General features: G+C 49.0%; 1 protein-coding gene across 2 annotated transcripts in view; it reads right to left on the reverse strand.

The window, feature by feature from the left end:
- Window positions 1-12084, reverse strand: part of CAMTA1 (calmodulin binding transcription activator 1) — a 671800-nt gene that overhangs the window by 15935 nt on the left and 643781 nt on the right. The window contains exons 12-21 of one of the 2 annotated variants that reach the window (XM_088671772.1): window positions 11751-11947; window positions 10559-10637; window positions 9898-10213; window positions 8483-8991; window positions 7344-7531; window positions 6248-6494; window positions 5594-5665; window positions 3635-3655; window positions 1319-1512; window positions 801-875 (exon numbers count right to left, since the gene is read on the reverse strand). In XM_088671772.1, the coding sequence (XP_088527898.1) occupies window positions 801-875; window positions 1319-1512; window positions 3635-3655; window positions 5594-5665; window positions 6248-6494; window positions 7344-7531; window positions 8483-8991; window positions 9898-10213; window positions 10559-10637; window positions 11751-11947 (1898 nt within the window). The remainder of the gene's footprint in view (window positions 1-800; window positions 876-1318; window positions 1513-3634; window positions 3656-5593; window positions 5666-6247; window positions 6495-7343; window positions 7532-8482; window positions 8992-9897; window positions 10214-10558; window positions 10638-11750; window positions 11948-12084) is intronic. The other variant, XM_060276129.2, reaches the window with a different exon arrangement.

Genomic DNA, 12084 nt, shown 5'->3' on the forward strand with positions numbered 1-12084 from the left:
CTTAGCACATCCACCCAGCCACTTTCCTCTTGCCTCCCCTCCTCATGTGCCAAACTCTGAAATTTCAGATGGCCTTTCTTCTTCCTGAAGCAACAGGAGCACCCCCTCTATACCCACTGCTTGGACTGACACTACTCTAGGGATGGATCCCACAGAAGCATGTCCTGGGGGTACCACAGACTTACACTGTCCTGGGAGGGAAACACAGGGGGCATTTTTGAACCTAAGAAACAATTTCTGCAGACATTGAGCCTGTCAGGAAAGGTGCTGGGTTCCTATTGACCCATGCCCACATCATCAAAGCATCAACCACACAATAAACTGCCAGGGCAGTTTAGTATCTATTTTTTGAAACGATCCTTAATATTTTTATAAGGTAAAGGGAACCACTAATATAGATATACAGTATACATCTGTATATGTTTAAAGGCAGGCAGCTCCCCTGAAGCATGTAAGAGGATCCAAACCAAGAGCAGATCTAGCACTCAACAATGATGTTATAAAACCAGATTTACACTGCAGGCAAAGGTTCACATGGCTGCAGCCAAGAGTTGTTGTGCCTGCCTTTGCCCTCAGAGGCCCAAGTCAGCTTCCCATGGACAACATCCATGGGCAAACCAACACTCATGATCCAACCAGGCCCCAATCCTCTGGGGAGCACCTGAACTTTGTTTCTTGGCACAACCATTTGCAGCCCCCCATGTGATTGTCCCCACTACCTTCCAATCCTTGGTCTGTAGCCCCCAACTAGGAATCTTGGTGAGGGCACACCTAGAAACTGAACACTGGTGATGTCTCACCTGTGGCGGCAGCGTCGTAAAAAACGCATGATCTTGCGAGCAGCTTGGTCCTGCTTCTTGGTGAGCAAGCTGCTTCTGCAAGAAAGGAAGGAAGGAAGAGAACATCAGGGTCCAGGAGATACCAAGGAGGATGTGGGGAGGGGAAAAGGCCATCTAAGTAAGTGGTAGTAGAGCATCTGCTTTCAATGCTGAAGATCTCAAGTTCAATCCCAGACATCTCCAGTTAGGCTGGGAAAGACTCTCTCCCCCTTTCTGGAACCCTAGAGAGCCTCTGCCAGTCAGTGCAAACAAAACTGAGCTATATGGACCAACTGCCTGCCTGTGGTATATAGAGTAGCTTAATACTCCTATGAGGGGTACTCAAGTGCATAAGCACCAACCTCTGCCTTACACCCCCTTCCATCCATCCATCCACTCTGCCTGGTATTGGCTGGCAAGTCAATTTGGTTGGGGACTGCCCAAGATCAGTGAGGACTAGCCCCTTGCCCTGCCTACCTTCTCTAGCATGCCCACCTCACCTGAGCTTCTGCTGCACGAGAGCAGCCGTCCTGCGACTTTGTCTCCTCTTCCCACATTCCTTGTAGCTGCGGTAGAACTGCTGGATTAGGACAGCAGCTCTCCGGCTCTGCTGGAATTTCTTCTGTTCGTAGTAGCTTCGGAATTTGCTCTGGATGAGGATGGCAGCTTGTATCATCTTTTTATAAAGTGCATACTGCAAGGGGAAGAGAGAGAAAGAGAGAAAGAGGCTGAAGCACCCCCAAAGGCAAAAATAACAGTCACTCGAGGAAAATCCAGAGATGGGCACAGAAGAATTTCACTGCAATAACAGAAAAAGTACTCCTCCTGCCAAATACTTTTACTAAGCAGGGCACATAATAGGGGAAAAGATTGCATCTATAAATTCCATTCCTTGTTACCCTTAACCCCCTCCCTTGCACTAGTTCTCCACACAAAATAGCTCAATCCCTTGAGGATGGGCAGCTGAATGTGCAGAAAGGCTCTGCCCTGAAAATGCAGAAAGTATCTCAATGCAAGGTGGATCATCTGTGGCAGCCCTTCCACACCTGTGAGTCATCTCTCTGGATGGTGCACATGTATGTTCCACAAGCTGGAAGCTGACTGGACTAGGACTTTTAGGAAATATTAATCTTTCCCAATTAAGAGTGCTTTCTATGGACAATGACAAAAATATTTCAACTACTCCTCAGAGCATGGGGGAAATGTGTTTGTTTGTTTTTTAATTTAATCTGCTCTAAGACTTGGTTTCCATTTATTGTGTATGTGTAAGAGACAGAGAAAGCACACAAACCTGCACACTACCGGTAGGCCAAATACTTCACCAATTTTCAACCTGATAGTGTGCTGATTCAAACATCATGCTATGCGGTTGGTCATGTTTAACATGAATGAGCAGCATTCAATGCAAGGGTGGACAAGATTTCCAGCTCCGTGGGCCAGGCCCCCATGGACCAACTTTGACAGGTAGGTGAGGACAACCCACATGCCAATCAAATGATGTCATAATGATGTCATATGGGTTATCCCACTTGCACCGGGGAACCCCTGTACAAAGTGGTCTGCAAGCCCTGAGCAGCTGATCCAGCAGGCTTTCATTCTCTCACCGAACAGCTGATGCACAGGAAAGCTGGCACCTGTTTTCCCTTGGCATTGTACAATTAGGGTTTCCAACCTGCCTGGAGCCAAGAGGAGCAAGCTTTGTGCCTACTTGACACACAAGGGCTTTGTGCCTACTTGACACACAAGGCTTGCCACCATGCTAGACTGGGCCAATGGTTGATCTAGCCCCTACTGTCTGACACATGGGTCACTGAATGGGGAAACTGGCAAGATAAAGCTGCCACTCCTTGTTTCCTGGCCACGTAAGCTACCTCTTGGGGGTAGAGTCATAGCTGCCAAGTTTTCCCTTTTCTCGCGAGGAAGCCTATTCAGCATAAGGGAAAATCCCTGTAAAAAAGGGATAACTTGGCAGCTATGGGTAGAGTGCCTCTAAACCAGCAAAGCGTACAGAACAGTTGGTGTTTGAACCTCTCCTCCCAAATTGCCTAAACTGCACAGCTGCCAGATGATGTTCTCTCTCAATTATCCTTATCAAGGAAGGAAATTGGTACCTTCTCCATATGGGGAGCAGTTTAGGGGGCCACCACACTTGTAGGTGAAGGAAGAAGGTGCTGGGAAAGAGGGGTTAGAAGAGGACTCAGGCCCCCATTCTGGCCCATCCGTGGCAAATTTTGTGTGCCTGTGAAATGGTAGGAATGGAAGGCCAGTGTGCCAAACTGGAGGTGGGCTTCCAGGGACCAGACAACTTCCCTGAATTTTCAGCTTTCATTTTTAAATTAAAAAGCACCTAGCCCACTTCATTTATATAAGCTTAAAGGAAAATGGGCAGGCTGTCTTTGAGCCAGTTTCTTTCCCTGCCATCCAGAGCTTTGGCCATTGAGTGCAAAAACATACAAACAAAAAAGCTAAGGAAATTAAATTGGACTTCATGATCTTAACAACTTTAAATTTAACTATTTAGCTACTTGTAGAAGTCCTTCCTTGCTTTGCAGTGATTTGCAGTCTCTCCCTCCGGCATGCACCCCAAGTGTAACTCCCTCCCCAGCAAATTCTGTGGTGCCAGGCAAGGCCCTGAAGATGTGCCCCTTTCATAAGGGACAGGTTGCCATTCATAACAAAGCAGGACTGCTGGCATGCACACTCCACAGCAGGATGCGACCCTTGTGTGCTCTAGCAAAATGGACAGACCCTCTCCTTGGCTTGCAATGAAAGTGAAAAGCTCATGAGCCCAAATGCTGGGCGTTTTCAGTCATTACCTTCAAGGCTATCCAAGTAAGCTTGGGAGGGGGAGAAACAGAAAATACAAGATTAACGTTCAACGGCCTGCCATGTCAGTCATCATCAGCACAGAGTGAGGGGGCTCTGCCTCTTTAGGAGGCCTGGGTGCCCCCAGAAGAGATTCTCTCAAAGCAAGTGGGTGCTGCTGGAGGCCAACAGCCACATTCAGGTTCACCCACAACAGGGAGGGAGGAGGGTGTGCAGTTGCTGCTGCTGCTGCAGCAATTCCCTGGGGAGTCCTGCTGTGGGCTGAATGTAAGATGGCTGGGAAAGGGCTCTTTGCTTGGGACCTGCAGAGTTGAGCTTGACCAGTTTCCTCAGATAAAGCTCTGCCATTGGTGGTTGAGAACTCAACCTAAATATGTGGGCCATGGGCAAGCCTCTGAAGGAAGCCATTCCTCAGCTTTTTTTTTTTAAAAAAAGAGATTCTCTCTCTCTCTCTCTCCTGTCTTGAAAGTTAAACACCATAGCAATACCCCAGCTTTATTGGCTACTGGGGAGAGCTGCAGCAACATAACATGGAAATAAACTAGCTCTCACCCTCTCTCTGCGGTGAATCTCAAGCAAAACCAGTGGGTTGACAATGGCTAGGATCCAAAGTGCTGTGCACACTGAGTAGATATTGTCACAGTGGCCGGAGTGGGCTACTTCAGAGTAACGACTCTACACAGCTCTGCATTTTATCTTTTTATTGGTGCTGCGTATTTACAGTGCTAAAGGCAGTGCTATTTACAGAGACACATCTTAACTGCTTGAATCAGAACCTCCGAATGGCGTTTGGCGCGTTTTTCTCCAACATAATAACTTGGGGAGACCCATCCTCTTCCCCCTACGTTTTCTGCGCAATTCCGGAGTTGGGGGGACAGGTCTGCCCCCCTTGCTTCCCCCTTCCTGTCCCACCTGGGACGCTGGCTCCGCTACCCTGTCTGAGCCTCGGACACCACTTCCTGCTTCCCCACTTGAGACGGAGCTCTCCCTGCTTTCCCCTGCGCTCGGGGATGGGCTGGAACTCAGGAGGGGAGGGACTTCGCGATATCCCCTGTCCCTCACAGATATCTTTAGAGTCCTCCTCATAACCTCTGCTGTTCTACATGATGACACCAGAGCATGAAGCATGGCAGTTTGGAAACAAAAGCAGGGTGCTGGCAGCTACAGTAAATACAGCTACTTACTTGATGTATGCATCACCTCAAAAACTACCAGAATCTCAGGGCTTCAAGGCAAAAAAAAAGGCCATCAACGTGTGTTCAAAACTGTTCCTGGGCTGTTCAGATGGCAGGGTGGGGTGAAGATTGCTGAACTGAATGGGGTTGGGGACTAGCATGTCAGACAGATGGCTAGGACAGAATACTGTATTTCCCCCAATAGCAGATTTCCTAAAGTCCTGCTTATACATTCCTTTCCACATAAAGAGGGCCCTCCCCTCCCTCACAACCTATCTGGCCCATTAGCTCCCACACCTTGCCACCACCTTGAATATGTACGTTTACTCAAATACAGAAAAAAATGCAAGTTGAGCTTCCATGCACATATTTACAGAAGTTCGACTCAACACATTGATCTTGGGGATTACTCTGAGGCTTCAGGTGGAGAAGAAAGGATGAACAGGACTGAGGTCTAGTGAGCTTTTTTTTAAGGTGTCATGCTACTGATTCCCACCCCAACCTCTGGTCTGAAGTGGTGCTGAAACTGTTTGAGCATGCAATGAGCTGTTGGACCAGAGGGCCTCTCTCTTTGGGATGCTTAATTTTTTTCACAAGAGGTGTGAGGAAGCAGAAGTAACACAGGCTCCCTCACTTGTGGAGGCTGAAAATTGGACACACTCTGTCTTTGAAACTTCTGAAGTAGCTCTCTGCTGAGTTATAAGAAACAAAGCAGTCCAGGGTGCCTTCTCACACTTGCCTGGTGGTACCAATGTAAAGCCGTCTGCAGCTCACCTGTTTGTATTTCCGGTAACAACGCTGAATGACAGCAGCGGCCACTTCCTGTTGCTCCCGGAGGGGGCGTCCCTGCAAGGGAAGGGGACAAATGGTAGAGGGAATGGGACTGCAAGCAGGACCTGAGTGCCACAGCACATAAGTGCAACTGTGTCAAGGCTGTAGATTGTTCTCTGAATACCTCAGAGAAGCACCCTGTGAGAACTGGAACTCAAAGCATGGAAAGAAGATCAGGCTGCCCAATGCAGAAGCCTCTAGAGCACCACCTGACACAACCATGAAGTTCATTTTCCTGCTCCTGCCAGTGGCAGCTCATGTTTTGTAGAGGGGAAACAAACACTACAGGAGAACATAGAGCAAACTGAACAATATATTCGCAGCATCAGCAGGGGAGGAGGGCACCTCCTTGAATCTTCCTGGGCCATTTTCGTTGCTGCCTCCTTTAACAAATGCAGGGCAGATTGGACAATCATGTGCCAAACACCAGCCCTGGGCTTCCACTTCACTAGCCACTGTGCTCTAAAGTAACTTCTTTCTGTCAGCTGGCATCAGAGTGCCACTGATTCCCAAGGGCGGTTGGGAGACTTCCACACACCCTGATGCTATCCTATCTCCCTGCACCTACCCCTACCAACAGTGACTTCTGCCCTTCACCTTGTATTTCCTGAAGACCGTCTGGACCAGCTTGGCAGCCTCGTAGAGCTCTCTCTGCTCGTGGTCGGAGAGGGTCAGCTGCGCAAACTCGTTTTCGACTTTCTCGCTGGTGGAGGCGCTTAGGAATTCTGTCCAGTCTGTTGCCGAAGGGAGGCTGGGCTTCTCAAAAGCCATTTCATTGACTGGTGAGCTTGCGGGGCTCAGGCTGGTGTTGGAAGAAGGGGTCAGGGGTCCAATGTACAGGCTTCTGCAAAAAGAGGCACAGGGGGAAGAAGGTCATAGCTGCACAAACACCAAGACATGCTGGCTGGCTGGAGACAAAGAAGAAATCCAGGATTTGGTTCGGATTAAGGGTGCAGAGAGACAAGTGAGTTGGTCACATCTGAGCCATACAGTGAAAGCACATAGTTTCCCCAAAGAATCATCGGGCTGTAGTTTACCTCCTTACACAGCTATGATTCCCAGCACCGTTAAACTACACTTCACAGGGTTCTTTATTTGGGAGGCAGTGTTAACTCATTGACCAAAATACCATTCTTACTCATGGACTGGACCATGATGGTAGAGGTGCTTCAGCTGGCTGGTTCATGACTTAGTGCTGTGTTTCAGGTCAGGGAGAGGACCATCACCCTCTCTGAGGCAGGGGCTAGGTCTTGGTGACCCAGAATGTGCCAACCCTTGTTGAAACAGCATGAAAACATGCTGCAAGCTTACAATTTAGCATTCCAGCGATGTTTATTTCACAGTACTTGAGGATTAAGGGTTGAAACTTTGTTGTAACTACTTAACTTGCTCCACACCCAGCGAACCTGAATGGAACCTGTTTCGGGGGTGCTCTGAACCTTTATTGGCTTGACTCAGAAAAACAAAGTGGATTAATTTTATCTGCTGCAACCCAAAATTCAGAAATGAAGTAAAGCATCTAACGGCTGGGCACTGGTAGGTTCCCCCCCCCCATATAACAGCACCAGCAGCAACGAGGAGCCCCCCTCTTGCCTGGTGGGTTTTCAGTTTCGCAAGGTGAGGGGCAGAAAAGTTAATATGGGCCAGTGGGTATCACAAGCTCGACCAGTCCTAGTAATACAAGGCCACAGACCTTATTTGAGCAGCACTTGGTAAGTGGTCGACATCCGCGAGGTAACTGGCCAGCCAGCTCATTGAAGTGCTAATGGTGGCGCTCTCCGTCCTATCGGCTGGTGGCACCTCCATCGGCACAAAGTTTTCCCGCTTGATCCTCTCTGGGGTCGCCTCGATGATGTGCTCTGCCAGAGTCATCATGGTCACCTGTGAAGTGAGAAGGAAAGCTTTTCAGGGACACGTGGGTGGAAGCAAGGTGAGAACAGCACTTCACACCACCTCCCTTCCTGTCGGGTCCCAGAACCTGCTCCTGTCAGACCAAGGAGGAACGCTGTACAGTGGAACCTCGGTTTATGAACACCCCGGTTTACGAATTTTCAGTTTACGAACGCCGCGGACCCATCTGGAACGGATTAATCCACTTTCCATTACTTTCAATGGGAAAGTTCGCTTCAGTTTATGAACAGACTTCTGGAACCAATTGTGTTCATAAACCGAGGTATCACTGTACATAAAATGCTTGTGCTTGGGTTTTGAACATAAAAAGTATTCTGCAATTGGCCAAGGTCGAGGCCTTGTCCCATTACACAACATTACAAGCCTGTTTAGCAGTAGCTGGTGATAACAAGAGAATCTTATTATGCTTGGTTCAGGTAAATTCATTCTGATTGGTCTGTGTGGCTGACAGCAGACTCTGATTGGCTGGAGATTCTCATCAGTTGGGAGTTAAATGTCAGTTGGGCCCCATTTGCCCTCTACATTTAAACCATTTTAAACTGCCATGGCTTCACTCAAAGCATCATGGGAACTGCAGCTTGTGAAGGCTGCAGAGAGTTGTCAGAAGACCTATTCCTCGCACATGGCTATAATTCCCAGAATGGTTTAAGAATCAATTCCTCTTCCCAGGAAAACTCTGGGAATAGAAGCTCTCTGAAAGAGGGGGAAAGGGGTGTCCTAATAACTCTCTGCACTTTTATCAAACTTAACAGTTCTCGAGATTCTTTGGGGGAAGAAGCCATGCCTGTTTAAAGTCTTGAAGTTTTTTCTTAATGTTTAAATTATCTCTTGCATAGCTAGTCATTTTTATGATTGTTTTGTTTGCAGTGCTTTTTATATTGGACGGTTCACAGCCCTGGTGTGTGTTTTATGAAGGCTCACCTGCAGGTCATCCATGTGATGCAAGCAGTCCTCACTTTCTGTGCCGTCCCGGAAGGAGAGGAGCTCTGCGTCAGCCACCTCCCGCTCCGCCATCATCAGCACGCTCATCTGCTCCCGCGGATGGAGCCGCTGGGCCCCTGAGTCCTTCCCCAGCCCCTTGGGGCTGCCTGCCACCTGCATCGCAGGCACGCCAATATACGCCTCCTTTGGGCTCCACTTGGCCCCTGCCTGTGTGCCAGTGCCATGATAGCCAGCCACTTCGGAGACAAGCTCCCGCGCATAGTCCCGCACCCCATGCCTGGGGCTGATTGTCTCTGGGAGGGATTGCTTAGCACTGGAGCTTGGCTTCCGGGCACTCGGCTGCTCCAGGCTCAGGGCGGTGGAAAGAAGCTTCTCCTGCCGAGCACAGAAGTAGTCGGGGTTCAGTTTGTGTTTTTTGGGCGCGGGGTACTCCTTCTGGCTCTCGCTGCTGTAGTAACTGGAGGGCTCGGACCGGGGCCGCCTCAGCTCTGGAACCAAACAGAAGACAAGTCAGGACTCAGCCATGCGAGTGTGGATGTGCATGCGCTGCTCCTATGAAATGTGCCCTGCGTTCACTCTGCCAAAGGGACCATGAGGCTCTGGAGGCCTGGCAAGCAAGTGCCCAAGGTGGGGAACAGCAGAGCACCTCTGCATCAGCTCTGTATGGAGACGCACACAGGCCCCCTCCTTATGACAGAGGGAGCAGGCACCTTAGTTTCCCCACATATGTGAATAGCACCCTTGTGTAAAAGGGCACATTTGGTGGACACTGTTGGGAGGGAGCAAAACTGGTCTCTAAACTGGCCTCATCCTGAGTCTGTTTCTAGATCCTAACAGGAAGGCAAGGGTCTAGTTGTGATAAACCAAGAGGACTCAATCACCTGTGTAGCTGCACTAGATGGACAGAACTCATTAAGCTGGGGTTGTGCCTGTGTTCTGCTGTTGCCTCCTCAGTACCAGATGTCAGGGGTAAAGTAACCATAGCTTCCCATTCCATATAAACCAGGAAACCATGGTTGTCAGGCCTGGCACAAACCAGGATCTGAAACCACAGTAGAAGTTTGTCTCAAAACCTGGTGTGCCCCCACCCTACCAACCAGCATTTCCTGGTTTGGACAGAAAAGGAAACAATGGTTAACCCAGGAAGTCTTCGTGGTGTGCAGCAAGAGCAGAAGAGAGAAGTGGATGGAGCCAGCAGGTAGAAGGTTTATGCATAGCTCAGCTTATTGAGCCAGGATACTGACGTCCAAAGTTAGCCACTGTGTGATCGTCCTAAGTTTGTGGGAAACAAATGAAGGAGGAGGAGAATGGACCAAACCTTTCCTCCAAGGAATGTGATGGAGGCCTTTAAAACAAAACAAAACAAAACAAAACAAAACAAAACAACATCCTACCTGTATTGGAATTGGAAATCACGGTGACTCCCTTCTGGGGCTCCTGAGAGGCCACCATCTCACTGTGCCACTGGGCGATCCAGTTCTCACTGCTGGGTTCCTCATGCGAAGGACAGGGGATCCGGGGGGTTTGCCTGAGTTGGGCTTGCTCCTCCCGCTGCAGGTGCTCGAGGCACTCGGCCAGCTTCACGTGGCCCCGAGAACGAGCAATAGCCAAGGGGAGCCTCCCGAGGGAGTCGGGGATGGAGATAGCGCGGCGGTCCCACTTGTAAAGGACCACAGCTGCATCCACGTGGCCCAGCGCGCATGCCCACATCTGGAAGAAAAAAGAGGTTGGGTGGGCAAGGAAGAAAAGGAGAGGGGAATGTGGCAGAGTACAGGACCCACTCACAGAACTATCTGTTTGTAGGCTTGTCAAGTCTTGGTGTGTGCACCCCAGGATTTGACAGCTCCATTGTTTCACATTCAAGTCTCATGGGGTTGGACACAGCTGGTAAGCCTACTCCATCGCATATGCTCAGGGAAAGGGAGTGGCATGTTAAGGATGCAAAACTTGTGCAATGATCCCAATGGAAAACTCATGCCCCCCCTCTCCCTGGTTACCACAAGCTGCAAAGAAAAGCGACTTTGAGCACCTCGTGGGCAGGGCGTGGCTACTTACCAGCGGCGTGCAGGAGAAATGATCCACGTTCAAGGGGTCCACTTCCAGCTCTAGGTCGATGCTGTCGGCATGCTTGGTACTGGGGGCCCAAGAAGGAGAGTAGTCATTTGGGGCTGCTTACTGAGGGGAGGGGGGATTTTTGCCCCAAAGAGAATGTGGGTGGCAGCTCAACTGTGGTGTTTTTTAAAAATTAAGTTACTTACAATTTTTTTTGTACTTTTGAGTTACATATTGAAGAGGGGGAAATCGCAAACTAAACATCCTCCTTAGCACCCCCCTTTTACCCCACCTAAATATCTAAATAATAACAGCAAAGTTTGTATAAACAATGGAGTGGAGAGAGTCCAAAGGTTGCTAATGTCAATATAAAGAAAAATGTTTTTTTAATAGAAAGTGCCATTTCCCAAATTACACTGTACCATTTTAATACATTTAAACACTTTGTTTCTTTTCAATTTCTGGCTAGCAATGTTCTTGCTGCCATTTACTAAGCCTTAGTTCGTCTCTGCTGAATACACCTAACAATGCTATTTCTAGTGGTTTCTTTCTTCTTCTTTTTACAGGTTTCCCCAGTATTTTTGTTACTTCTACAAATATTTCATCCCAGAACTGGGCAGCTTTGGCACGTTACAACCACATGTGTGTGAAGGAACCATGAACTGGACGTCCCCTGCAGCAAGCAACTGAGCAGGATTTTAGTGCTTTTTTAAAAGGCATTAAATGCCATTTTTGTATTATTTTCAAAGAATTTTATTTTAGTCTTGCTGAATTTGTTTTACAAGGATTTTTTTTCTCCCATAGCTGCCCAATCTTCATCCAAAATAGTTCAATTCTAGACAGTTTCTCACATTCCAGACACTGTGACTTTCAATCGAGCTTCCCCAAGCGGCAAAGGCCACATACCCAGAGTGCTCAGGGATTTAAGAGTTTCTTTTTTCTTTTTGGCTTATTTGGACCCAATAAGAGATTGCACCCATGTACTGTGAAGATACAGCTACCACAGCAATGGGAGAAATCATTTGCATAGGGGGTAGTCAACTAGTCACTTGAAGCCTTCAACAGCCCTTAAGGGGTTCCTACCAAGTCCCCAGGACAGCCCTGAACCCCAGGACAGCTGCCTCCTCCTATGGAAGAGGGATAGCCAAGTGCGCATCCCCAGAGCCTGCCACTGCACCCCCCCCCGGGTTCTTACCGCCATTTAAGGAGAGTCTGGATGAGGGTCGCATAGCCCTGGGCTGCTGCCAGGTGCAGGAGGGTCATCCCCCGGAAGGTCTTGGAGTGGATGAGGTGCTTGGATTTGGCCCAGCAGGCCCTGCTCATCATCTTCTCACACACAACCACCACACGGCTCTCAAAGCAGTTCCCCAAGGTGGCTGCTCCCGAGACGCACTGCAAGGGAGAGATGCGCTGGGCTCAGGGGCTAGCTCTCAGGAGAGCAAGCCAAGCAGCGTGGGCAGAGAGGGAGCAAAGTCTAAGGCTTCTTAATGGATTTTGCCATGAACAAATGACAGCCTGAAGGGGGAAGA

The sequence above is a fragment of the Zootoca vivipara genome, chromosome 6 (assembly GCF_965207765.1).
Source record: "Zootoca vivipara chromosome 6, rZooViv2.hap1.1, whole genome shotgun sequence".
Lineage (NCBI taxonomy): Eukaryota > Metazoa > Chordata > Lepidosauria > Squamata > Lacertidae > Zootoca > Zootoca vivipara.